Source organism: Necator americanus, chromosome I (assembly GCF_031761385.1).
Source record: "Necator americanus strain Aroian chromosome I, whole genome shotgun sequence".
Lineage (NCBI taxonomy): Eukaryota > Metazoa > Nematoda > Chromadorea > Rhabditida > Ancylostomatidae > Necator > Necator americanus.
In genome coordinates this window covers 23,941,645-23,955,229 of record NC_087371.1, presented here as the reverse complement: position 1 = coordinate 23,955,229, position 13,585 = coordinate 23,941,645, and the positions used below count along the sequence as shown (strand labels likewise).

General features: G+C 44.0%; 2 protein-coding genes across 2 annotated transcripts; one reads left to right on the top strand and one right to left on the bottom strand.

Moving 5' to 3' along the window:
* Positions 1-2,288: 2,288 nt before the first annotated feature.
* On the top strand, positions 2,289-13,571 carry RB195_006682 (uncharacterized protein; the record flags this gene model as incomplete). The annotated part of the gene is made up of 9 exons (XM_064179901.1): positions 2,289-2,574; positions 2,663-2,740; positions 8,513-8,704; positions 8,800-8,991; positions 9,067-9,258; positions 9,334-9,525; positions 9,601-9,792; positions 13,101-13,193; positions 13,261-13,571. The coding sequence occupies 9 exons, from the start codon at positions 2,289-2,291 to the stop codon at positions 13,569-13,571; spliced, it is 1,728 nt and encodes a 575-aa protein (XP_064036818.1).
* RB195_006683 (uncharacterized protein) lies at positions 9,593-10,137 on the bottom strand (the record flags this gene model as incomplete). Its single annotated transcript, XM_064179902.1, has 2 exons — positions 9,593-9,799; positions 10,057-10,137. 2 exons carry the CDS (start codon positions 10,135-10,137, stop codon positions 9,593-9,595), a joined length of 288 nt encoding a protein of 95 aa, XP_064036819.1.
* Positions 13,572-13,585: the final 14 nt, after the last annotated feature.

Sequence of the window (13,585 nt, the reverse complement as noted above, 5' to 3'; positions counted from 1 at the left end):
ATTTTCTACAGGGAGTTCGACTGGAGCGCGCCAGCCTTGTGCGGCGCCGCATCTTCTGGGCCGTTTTTTACGACAATTAGGAAGAAATGGACGGAATCACCCCCCTCTCCATAGTCTCCCATCCCGTATACGAATACTCCACCTGAAATCTGCACCACCTCAGATTCGTGGGGTGATGCGTTTAAGGTTTTACTTCAAATCACGGCAAACTGCTAACTATTACTTAACTCTTTTAAGACTAATGGGACATACATATTGTGCTAGACATTCGGAAATCTATGTAGAGAAAATGGATTCGTCAATTAACGAACCAGTATGCACTATCAGTTCCATGCTATGTCTTTACGACACAAATTCTATCTCTGGCGACCACTAGAATTCAACAATTGCTAGCGACACGTTACGCACGTTTTTGCTGCGTTTTTCTATACCTTGTGAGCATGGACAGTTGGTAAACGGCTGCCTTCGAAGCGGTGCGGTGGAGAAAGAGGTTGGAATCGAGGTGGGGCCATCGCGAGGAATGGTGTTAGCAAAGCTCCTCCCACAATCCCTCGATCATAACCCTAATTTCTACCGCACCTCTTCAAACACAGCCGCTTATTGTTCTGTGCTTCATGTCGTTTTGACTCTACTAAGCTCTTCTGCCCGCTATAGCCGCACGACCAATGGTTCGAGACCGCCCTGGTGCCTGCCAAGCCTATCATCTCTCCAAGGTCGATAAATTGGTACCAGACTTGTCTGGGAGGATAAAACACTGACTTGATCATCGGCTGACCCCGCCAGTCATTGTTGTTGTTGCAGTCAACACGCGTTCCTAACCACAACGATTACGAACCGCTAAAAAAAAACGCGTTGGTGCATTCCAAGTGGATTGATACGCTAGTGACTCCATTCTTTTATCCTTACACCCTTCTGCTGTGTTTACCAAGCCTAACAAGAGGAGGGTACTGGGAAGTAGACACACTTGCACGGAGGGAGAGTACATGGGAGCAGACATATGAAATGCGTCTTAAGGTGCAATGCCACCACAATGTCTGATATGCTTCTCATCCAACCCTTTTGATCGTATTGTCGCATCGGCCCGTCATCGTCATCGAACCCGTCTCATCTGGCTTCACTGCCGGTTGGAATCTGACGCTACAAGACTCATCACACTACTTTCAGATGCTAGCGCACGAATCTAATGCCGAGTCTCTGGATTAAAGGCATCACCCCACGAATCTGAGATGGTACGGATTTCAGGTGGAGAGTACCTATACGGGGTCGTAGATTACGGTAAGGAGAGTGATTTCGTCCATTTCTTCTTAATTGCCGTAAAAAAACGGTACGGAAGATGCGGTGCTTGCACAAGGCTGGCGCGCTCCAATCGAACTCATTGTAGAAAATAGCGCCCCGGAACGCTCCAAGCCGTATCTTCCGGGCCGCTTTTTACGGGAATTAGAAAGAAATGGACGGAATCACCGTTCTCTCCACAATCTGCGATCCCGTAGACGAATACTCCACCTGAAATCCGTACCACCTCAGATTCGTGGGGTGATGTCTTTAAACAACGTGCCATAATCATTTCCATAAAGATAAAGATCCTACACCAGACCATGTAAATTGTTAGCTACTAATTAAACAGTTGCGTGCGTGTGTCCAATTTTTGAGAGGAGAATCTGGCAAACCTGAAACATAGAGGAGAGTAGACATACAGAAGGTGAAACATTGCGCCAGTAACAGTAACAGCTGTCACGGCCATAGAACTGCTCGCAATACCTCATTTACTTTTTGAGGAATTCGGAACGAATTATTGATACTGATGGACCAGAAACCGCGCTGACTCCAATATCCTGTCGCACCAATCTCGTAATGTAGAGTCCCCTCAGTCCCTGCACCACCAATTTGATGCCGATGTACCCGTCTCACTTTATTTTAACAGCTTTTGGCGTCGGCCACTCGACACCATGGAAACCGTTTAACCTCTTTTTTACTGCTTTCTGGAGCAAGCATTCAAATCCTACAGAAACATCGAGCCGGAATCGAACCAGTTTTACAGCATAACAAGTTTTCATGACACACAGACACAAAAGCCCAGACTAAGCTGAACGATTTTATGCTTAGCAGTATACTGTTAGTTATCTCCTGGCCGATCCGTGACGAGGTTGTAGTAAAGATGACGAACTGCGTTTCCCATCAAGCCTTCCTTTTGAAATGAACTTCAACATTCGATCATTGATAACTGAAAGATATGAGAAGCTGACCCGATATAAAAGCAAGAAATATAGTGAGTATGATCATTTACTCGCATGTCTTCTGTATATTTCGGAGCCAAAGGTGGCGGTGGCGGTGCAGGCGCTCAGTCTACATACGTTGGTGTAGGCGGAGGAGGTGTGCCGAAAGCAGTCTCTCCTGGTGGAGCCGGTATGGCTGGAGCACCCGCCGGCGGTGTGGGCGCGCAATCGACGTACTTCGGTGTTGGTGCAGGAGGCGGTGGATCAGGAGCACAATCGGCTTATTTTGCCGCTACCCCAACAGCAGCTGGAGCTCCGCCTGTTGTTGCTGTTAATCCACCCGCAGGAGCAGTTCCCGGAGGTGAGATAGGAAAGTGTTTGTTTCTGATGTTCATTCTATGTCGATGACCATTATGTTTCTGATGTTTGTGAATCCGCTGGAAGTTTAGCATCTACAATGACCGCCGTTGGTGGAGCACCTTGTGCAACACCTGGATCAACCATGACAGCTGTTTGCCCTCCACCAGGTATTTCTTATCAAGTAATACTCAGCGGAACAGTAAAAATTTCTTGAAAGTGTTTGAAAAAAGGGACGGGCCAGTTTATGAAAGATCGAGAACTAAAGCATGAAAATAATTTTGTATCAGTAAGACCATTGTGACGGAACAATTATGAAAATCGAAACAAAATGAACAATTATGAGAGTTTAACAGAATCAAACAGAAGATTTAGATTTGTCAGAAGGAATCTAACGATGTCACATTTGATAATAAATCTATAACATGGCTACACAGTAAAGTGTAGCGTGAAACTCAAATTCCAAGTGACAGGAAGCTAGAATCTCAGAGATAGTAAGGATTGGAAGAGACCAGATGCGCTCAACTTTTGATGATTTGACCACTGTGTTCAAAGGCTAAGTTCCCGGAAATCTATTCACTAGTAGGTAGCGTTCAGGACAATGTCTGCAATTATAACGGCAAAAACATGATGCATCCCTTACGAATTTTGGAAAAAAAGGTGAATCAGAAGCACTGGGTTTATCAGTTTAACGAATGCAGGACGGTAATCTTTAATCCCACATATAAGATTATTTGAACGAAAGTGGATCTGAGGTGAAATTCTGCGAGAAAGACTCTCTCGTCCACAAATTTATTGAAAAGAACTTCACGCTGTTTTATTTCTTCAATCCTATAGATGCTTTGCGGGATAAACTGATGTCTCAGACGTTCCCGACCTATCTGCCTCTGAATCTGGACTTGTAGGCAGTGTTTCTTTTTTGATGGGACCCTTATATATGTAAAAGTCTGAACGTCCCGATAAAGCCGGACTTCAGACTTTCTGTGGTGCTCGTGTCGTGTCCCCTTCACTGATCAATGAGAATTAATAGTAGTGACATTTTCGGTAAAATTAGAATTGTGTTTTTCTAACAAAGCTTTTTTTCTTTTTCGTAAGTTAAGCTGGAAGATTTCATAGCTTCCTTTCTAAACTTTTTATGGAACGTTTCTAAACGCTCTATATTTGGTGAACATTCGAACATTAACTTCAAACGCTGATTTGATACCAATATAATATAGACAAAATTTGAAAGCATTACATTACCCATAGCATAAGTGCGGGTTTTCCTGTTTTCCCTCCACAGTTATTCCGGAATGATGTTTTAACATAAAATGACGTAAACGAAATCATCGTACTGATAAAGATAACGTTCCACGTCAAATCATGTAGACTGTTGGCTACTGTTTAAGCAGCCTTCGCAGTACCTTTGTGTACTGAGTAGGGCCCTTCCAAAAGATCCCTACTCAGTACACAAAGGTACTGCGAAGGACGCATTTAGTGTACGAGAGTTAAAAGAGCATATTTCTTGTCCGACAGTGACGAATTTATTATTATCACTCGAAAAAGTAATGTCAGTGGTGTTACTGAGCGAAAAAAAGTCATCTACAGTCGTAATTAGGGATATATTAGTCGTAATTAGATCACTTTATGTTAGTATCTATCATAGTATTAATATTACATCCTGTAGGAGACTAGTCCCACCCTCAATTTTATACTTTAGTGGCGTCGACGCACCAATCCGACGCCGTGGAACCCACCCGTCGCACACCCTTTTTGAAAATTTGTAACACATATATATATCATGATATACAGTAATAAGCTTAGTCCGTGTGTGTGTGTGTGTGTGTGTGTGTGTGTGTGTGTGTGTGTGTGTGTGTGTGTGTGTGTGTGTGTGTGTGTGTGTGTGTGTGTGTGTGTGTGTGTGTGTGTGTGTGTGTGTGTGTGTGTGTGTGTGTGTGTGTCACGAAATTCGAAAAAGGGGGTGCGACGGGTACCCAGCGTCGCATTGGCGCGCCGACGCCAAATACCTATGGAAGGGGATGCGACGGGTCCATGGCGCAAGATAGCCATAATATTGGGTGCGACAGGTCCACCGACGTCGCACTGGCGCACTTGCGCCAGATGCCTTTGAAAGGAGTGCTACGGGTCCACCGGCGTCGGTGGACCCGATCATTGGTGCGTAATAACTTAGTGTGCATGACGCAAAAGATAAATGGTTGCAACCATTTCATAGCCGTGACCACTGGGCGCTTTGCTCTTCACCTTTATGACTCCTCCGCGTGCCTATTTCCTTCTTCGTTCGCCTCAAGTTTGTAGCATGCCGTTCTCAGAAAGTGGAAACATGCATGCAAACGGCTACTTAAATAGTAGCAAGATGTTTATTTGATCTGACGTGAAACGTTATCTTTATCAGTAGGATGATGTCTTTCACGTCATTTTATGCCAAATCATCATTCTTTGATAACTGTTTATAGAAACCAGGAGAAAACCCATATTTCGCGTGATTCTTTTAGATTTTGTCTATAATGTATTGATAAGGAGTGTTGAAGCTGAAGCTCGAATGTTCTCCAAAGGTAGAACTGACGCGTTTAGAAAGAAGACTATGAAGTCTTTCGCGTTCAGTTGTACATAAAAAAGGAAGAAAGATTGTTGGAGATACACAAGTCCAATTTCATAGAACTAATAACACTAATATTAATTTTCGTTGATCAGTAAAGGCGAGCGAAGCAAACACTACAGAAAGTCTGAACTACGGCTTTAGCCGGACACTCAGACTGGTATATCATAATAGTAGATTCAAAAGGAAATGAAGCACGGTGCAGTTGCGTAAGTGGCTGCGCTCAAAGCGGCGCGGTAGAGACAACGGTTGGAATCGAAGTCAAGAATTGAAGACCCAACTTCGAATACTTCCATTAACGTTTCATGAACCACTCTCTTAAGCTTAAGCATTACAAAGTATCGAAGACAATTAGTGTAGGATTCCTGTGTGGCGGGAAATCGAAGACGCCGTTTTTTTGTGCGTGATTGGGTACCCCAGACGGCAGTTATATACTGCATATTAGACGATATAGAACAGGCACAATATTCATACTGGCAAACAAGGTTTTGGAAATGATTCAGTACAATTCAATACATGTTCTTAAAAGTCGTAGAAGTATGAAGATAAGAAGAACGCAGGAGAGGAGATGAACGCGAGTATAAGGTGACGCCATGTCTCATTGTCATAAGGTTAGAGGAAGTCTCTAATGTTTTTGTGATGACGGTAGTCATAGAAGCTGTTAACATTTAAAGTCTCTCTACTCAATACATAAAGAATCTCTGTTGATGGCAGATCTCGTTCCATCGTCTTCGTTTTGCTGATGATATCGTTATTACCTATGTATTATAACACTAAGAATAAACCAAGCAGGAAGAATTCTCACCGAATTTGACGGAAGGTGCAAAAAGATTGGTCTTCAGCTGAGCAGGGAAAAAAACGATGTTCATAAGAAACAGATGAATTTCCGATGCCCAATTTGATCACCTCGAGACTCGTTATTCTTCAAACTGGTCGAACGGGCGCCGTTAATTTTTCCATTTGTCTCGATCGTGTGCGGGAGTCGCCGAGTGGTTTCTTCTTTCTCATGAGACACGAAGACCGCGATGTGTTGGTGTCTGTAGTGCGATGAATATTCCGTGGAACCCAGTCGCTCACGGCTGTGGTCCAACGATCTTCGTTGAAGCGCATCATGTGATCGGCGCACTTTATTTTGCCTTCCTTGGCAAACGCGACGGCATCTCTAATCTTTGATTGCTGACGTGGGATAGAACGTCGAGTTTCGTCGCTCACTTGCATGAATCGGGATACTCCTAGCATCACTCCTTTGATTGAGATTCGCAAGATGCTCACTACATTTTCTTCTTGCTTGCCAGATGTCCAGGTTTCTGAAGCGAAGGTCAAACAGGAATTAGTGTGGCGTTGAAAAGGTGAGCACGGAGTAAAATTATAAGAATGTAACAGTAATGCCTCGTTCACTGTCAGAAAAACGAACTTGTGCAGTGCTGTAGCTTTACGTACGTGAGTCGAGAAGTGAAGATAATGAAGGACTCGACAACAGAGCTGAACGCGCCGGAAACGAATTTTTTTGGGTAGGGAAGTGGAGGGGGCAAGAGAAAGCGTGCAGGATGTGAAGAAGACCAAAATATTTACCTTGTAAAACATCCGATTAGGCTTTTAATTCATGATGTCTACGATTCACAAATAGGAGGAAAATGCGGACGTCGAAACTCGAAATCGAACTTCTAGTGGAGGGAGGTCTCAAGAAACCTGCTTAGGTAGCTATTACGACCACTTTGTAGGAGCCCTACCCAACTCCCTTTTTCAATGCCATGTAACAACAAAAAGAGTCAGCGGAAGAGCCCCATGAGATATGAAGTGCTCAAGAAGGATGCACACAATCCGATTTTCGGATTAGTTAAGAGGCTATCGAATGCAAGAAATGATAAAATTAGAATCTTCCGATTGAGGAGGAGCGATTGGGTTACTGCAAGGATCGCTACAGAAGCGAATGGAAGCACTGCTAACGCCTGCCAAATTGCGTTGGAAATGATCGCGAGGTGACAAATGGTCTAGCAAACATGTGCTTTTCGCTATCTATTTATATGCTATCTATTTTATATGTACTACACGTTGCGCCCTCGTTGGAGACGGTCCTGAGTGACGAAGTGTTGTTCCGGCAGGGCGTGAGCTAGTGAACGCGTCACGGCTGTAATAAGTATGCGGCAGTAGTCATAAATAACAAACTCCGTTCTATTTTGTCGAGAAAATAGATCTAATCTTTCAAATAAACAGAATTGTGCATTTGTGCAGCAGCATTTTGTTATAAAACCCACATCGATGTTATGAAGCATACTCGATGTACTTGTCTGGCAGGATAAAGAGGAGCTGGCGACCTTATCTCGTATTCCTCAATTATTAGGCTGCTCAATAGCGTAGCGTTTTATTTTAAATTTTGATTTATAATTATTTGTGCGTCATTTGAAAAGTTGTATATATTTTTCGAAAGAGCTCTTCTTGCTTTACAAAATTATTATAATTGTTTTACCGAATAATTTAATTATTCACAATTTTTAAGGCTCAAAAATGAAATGTCTAAAAGACAAAAATCAACATCTTCTGCGTGTCTCCCGGGTCCCCCCACTCTTTTCTCTGCTTCAAGTTGACGTAGAGACACCAATTCTCGTCTGAAGTGACCATTCTATGCAAGAATTCGTTATCTTTGACCGTCTGTCCTCAATGTCTGGCGAGATGTTGCGCAGCAATTTGAGCGATGCTTGCATGAACGCAGCTCATCTTTTTCGCCCAAATCACGACTTGTTTGGCAACCGTCCTTCTTCAGAAGCGCTCTGAGACGCTTTTTGTCTAATTCTGAAAGTCGTCGTTTTTGATCTTCGCAAACCATTTTCGTGGAGTGGACTCGTCTATGAGATCCTCCACGTACGTGTAGCAAATATCTGCTTCAGTAGCGTTTCGGCCTTGATGAAAAGAGAAGAATACCAAGGTTTGAGAATGCTGATTTTTGCTCCCTGAATATTCCATTTTTAGTTACCAAAATCGTGAACTTGAAGTATTCAAAAAAATTCTAATAGTCTTGTGCAGCAAAAAGAGCTCTCGAATAGTATGTACACTTTGACAGATAATGCACAGATAATTATTAATTAAAATCCAAAGTAAAAACTACTCGAACTTGTAGACCAACCTAATGATTTTTTGTACTCAATTTTATTTTCAAATTGATCACTAGGTGGACGATCGACAATGACTGCGGTAGGAGGAGTACCCTGTACAGCACCAGGATCAACTATGACAGCTATTGGAGCCCCAGCAAGTAGTACTACCAAAACTAAATTGCTTCCACTACTTATCCACTGTCCCTCGGTTTATTTTTTGTATTTCATATTTTTTTTTCAAAAAGACTATCTAGGAGGACGATCGACGATGACAGCGATAGGAGCACCTGCAGGAGGAGCTCCTTCGACTATGACGGCTATGAGTCCACCGCCAGGAGTGGCAGTGTGTCCACCACCAGCTGCATCAACGATGACTGCCATTGGTGGAGTACCCTGTACAGCACCAGGACCAGGATCAACTATGACAGCTATTGGCGCTCCAGCAGGTAGTATTACCAAAACTAAATTGCTTCCACTAGTTATCCATTATACCTCAATCAATTCGTTGCCTTTCATTTTTTTTTTCAAAAAGACTATCTAGGAGGACGATCGACGATGACAGCGATAGGAGCACCGGCGGGAGGAGTTCCTTCGACTATGACGGCAGTGAGTCCACCGCCAGGAGTGGCAGTGTGTCCACCACCAGCTGCATCAACGATGACTGCCATTGGTGGAGTACCCTGTACAACACCAGGACCAGGATCAACTATGACAGCTATTGGCGCTCCAGCAGGTAGTACCTACCAAAAGTAGATTGCTTCGAAATTAAATCTTTGTCTTCCTTTTTTTTATCAAAAAGATCATCTAGGTGGACGATCGACAATGACAGCGATAGCAGCACCTGCACGAGGAGCTCCTTCGACTATGACGGCAGTGAGTCCACCGCCAGGAGTGGCAGTGTGTCCACCACCAGCTGCATCAACGATGACTGCCATTGGTGGAGTACCCTGTACAACACCAGGACCAGGATCAACTATGACAGCTATTGGCGCTCCAGCAGGTAGTACCTACCAAAAGTAGATTGCTTCGAAATTAAATCTTTGTCTTCCTTTTTTTTATCAAAAAGATCATCTAGGTGGACGATCGACAATGACAGCGATAGGAGCACCTGCACGAGGAGCTCCTTCGACTATGACGGCAGTGAGTCCACCGCCAGGAGTGGCAGTGTGTCCACCACCAGCTGCATCAACGATGACTGCCATTGGTGGAGTACCCTGTACAACACCAGGACCAGGATCAACTATGACAGCTATTGGCGCTCCAGCAGGTAGTACCTACCAAAAGTAGATTGCTTCGAAATTAAATCTTTGTGTTTCTTTTTTTTATCAAAAAGACTATCTAGGTGGACGATCGACAATGACAGCGATAGGAGCACCAGCAGGAGGAGCTCCTTCGACTATGACGGCAGTGAGTCCACCGCCAGGAGTGGCAGTGTGTCCACCACCAGCTGCATCAACGATGACTGCCATTGGTGGAGTACCCTGTACAACACCAGGACCAGGATCAACTATGACAGCTATTGGCGCTCCAGCAGGTAATTCCTATAAAAATCGAAATTAGAGCCATGAAGATCCGAAAAGCAGAAACACTCTAGACCACCGTCAGTTCGTATATAAATTCGCATAAAAATGATGAAAAGTTGGCAGGAAATCCTTAGATTTCTTTTCTCCAACTTTTAAGTAGCGGTCCATAGTAACGGCCTTATTGTGTCACGTGTTTATATATGCTTGTTTCGATTCGCTATACATGTGTGCTTCGCTTGCCTTCAGTTTCAACCTTTTATGATCTCGACACTCACTATTCTTTGAATTGGTGGAGCGGGCCCCGGTGATCTTTCCATACGTCTCGATTGTGTTCCAGAGTCGCCGGGTAGTTTCATCTTTCGCATGGGACACGAAGAGTATCATAATTTTTTTTCAAGGACTTTGTGAAGAAATCTGTTCGGGTCGACGGTCTTTCTGTGGTACGCTAAATATCACGCGGATATTCGCTCACGGCTCCGATCCAACGACTGTCGTTGAAGTGATCACGTGTCCGGCCCACCTTATTTTGCTCCCATGACAGACGCAGCGGTGTCTCTAATTCTCGATCAGTGATGTAGGAGTAACTTCTCACTCTCACTTGACTTGTATGCTCCAGAATACTCTTGGCATCACTCTTTTGATCGCGCATTCAATGATGCTCACTGCATTTTCTTCCTGCTTGTGGAGTGCTCAGGTTAATGAAGCAAAGGCCAAAATAAGAAGTACAGTAGTGGTAGAGAGGGAGCACGGAGCCGGGTGTTTTTGGCCTTCTTCACTACATCCTCGATACGCTCCCCAAAGACTCATTCCCTCCTGCCCATCTCGGGGATCAGATTGTTCTTCATGGGCGTGCCCCAACACAAGTATACCTAGCTGGTGCGTTTGAATATTCTTGCAGATTGGCGAAATTCCAGTCGTTAATTTACTATCCAACTCTCGAAAGTACCTTTGTGTACTGAGTAGGGATCTATGGTTGTTCATCGCTTAAATGACCATTTCCTTCTCAACTGACTCCTTTAAGTCGACAAAGGTGAGACATAGCGACATTATGTACTCTCGAGGAAACAACGCGCGAAGCTGGCTTTCGTCTTCTCCGACGTACGATTGACCAGAGGTTCGTCTTCAGGAGACTTATCGAAATCTGGCAGCGAAATTCGAACCCAAAACAATTGACATTCCTGCAATTTGTAGCCGCTTTCGACTCTTTTCATCAAGGCCGGTCTTTTCAACGCCGATGGTTCCTGCCGATGGAGTATAAGGAAAGCCCGTACGTCTATTTGATGACATGAAGGAACTGTTGTGGTTCGAATACCGGTCGAATGTATAGTGTACAGTGATAACTGGAGTAAGACAAGGGGCAGTGATAGGACCTTACTGTTCAACTTCGCCATCTGTGACATTATGCGAAGAACAGCCGATCAGTGTCCTGCCCACATTGTCTTGGCACCATCAGAGTGACCTTTGACAGATCTCGAATACGCCAACGATGTTGTTGTATTCGTGAAATCACTGCGGAACTTCAACTTGTTGCCAACCTTGTATGGAAACTAGCTGCAACCTACGGACTATGTCTACGCCCCTATAAATGCAACCAGATGTGAGTCTTTTTGAGACCTCGAACGGAAATGAGGGTGGACGGACGACGAATCAAACTCGTCGATGGGTTTTGATACCTGAGCTGTATACTGAGGAACAACGGCAGTTACGAGAAACATGTTCGGCAGAGATGCGGTAAAGCTGCTTCTGCTTTCCCTAACGAAATGCCGGTAGTCGACAGCCATCACCAACGAAGTCAAGCTGCGCGTATAACACATGGAGAATATCAACATCTTGCACCGCCATCAAAAAGGGCCATAGAAAATCATCTTCGCTTCTTTGGTCATGAACTGAAAAGACCAGCAGAACGTGTTCGAAGGAGTTTGTTGAATTCGAGCTGGAAAGGCGACCTGGCTGAAAAAGGAAGTTCTGGATTGAGGTAGTGAAAGAAGATGTGAAGACACTGGACATGAATAGGCAGTTTACGCAAGACGTCAAGCCTTGCAGAATATTTAATAGCCACGAATTGATTGATTTTGTGTAGTTCTTGCTGAAGATTGAGAAGGTTGGACAGAGCCAAGCTCAAGGACAACACACCTCGGCGAAGATGCGGCGAATCGCGTCAGGCGATAATGTCAACCCGCCGATTAAGTCAAGTAAGTCACCCTATGAAGTACACCAATCGTGCATAATTACAAAAAAGTAGGACAGAGATTGAATCCCTTAAGAGGCGCCCTGACATCAAAACAAATTATTAAACAAGAAAAAAGAAAGTTTTTTGCTTTTGCTTTTGGTGCCCGAGAAAAATGCACGCCTTCTCTAAGGACTCAACCTCTCACCCCTACACAACAGGTTTTGTGTCGACTGTAAGTGATCTCGAATTAAAGAAGCCGTCTTGCATAGATAATAGTACCATACAAGTTCTTGTCATGACTCCCACTTCCTTCTTCGAATTTTGTAAGGAACCAAAACTATCTACCTGGCGATTCAATTCTATATTTTGGGCAACTACAGAAATGTCTAGTTCCTCGTCCTTAACTTATTGATTCAAAGAAATCATTAGCGAGTACGCAACCATTCAAACATCTGAACTGATGCACTGGTCAAACAATTAGATAGGGAGACAAAGATTGAAATATTATAAAATTTCGCAAAGCTTTTATGAGTATCTCTGTATAGAAGAGATAAGCTCCAAATATACGGCAGCATTTGTGCGTCAATATTTGTTCTTTATGTTGTGCAATTTTGCTAAATCATTTAGGGTTTTGCTCACAACAAAAAAAGTGTGACATGTGGTCAGCCCCATTGCGCACCCAATCGAAAGAATAGTAAATAATAGTGGTAGGATCCCGCTTCAAAAGTGATTTGAACGTCAATAGGTAATTACCATCTGACTTTGATCATTTATGTTTGGTACCCTTACTCTTTAATTTTCGATCAGAGTTTATGTCGAACGGACAAATTTGTGCTTTAAATAATAGTAGATAACGGAGCAGAGGAAGTGTATGACCCAACAACGTTTCTTTTGTAGCCTTAGAGTCTTGGAATTGAACAGTGGTCTGCACATGAAAATTTCAGATACAATTGTTCAAGGCCTCTATTGCAATCTTTTGTCTTTTAATTTCATTTCTTAACCTGTCAGTCAATATAATCGGCAGGATTTTCAACAATGTGCACCTGTAGGTGGTGACAATGACTGCTTAGGCGCTCCACTTATATAAGTAACGTGAACTACACAATTCCTAGTTCCTTTGCAGAAGAATTTTTTTTTTGTTTGAATCAGGAGGAACCGGTGCATCAACGATGACAGCAGTAGGAGCACCTGCTGGTGGTACGGGAGCTTCGACAATGACGGCTATTGGTGGTGCACCTGCAGGTCTATTTGCTGCTTTACTGTGTTTGTATCATTGTGGCTCTTAAATCCCAAGTAATTTGTCATTCAGGGCGTTCGACAATGACCGCAATAGGAGGAGCACCAGCGGCTGGGGCGCCAATGGCATCAGCGCCACTTCCTGGAGGTGGCGGTGCTACAGGACAATCTGCATATTTCGGAGTCGGCGGTGGAGGAGGAGGAGGAACTCAGTCTGCTTATTTTGGCGCAGGAGGAGGTGGTGGAGGTGGTGCAGGTGGCAGCGTGCCAGCAGCAAAGCCCGGGGCTCCGGGAATACCAGGACAATCAGCTTACTTCGGCGTTGGTGGTGGCGCTGCTGCAGGAGCAGGAGGTGCCCAGTCCGCTTACTTTGCAGCTAAATAACTTGTAGAACTTCA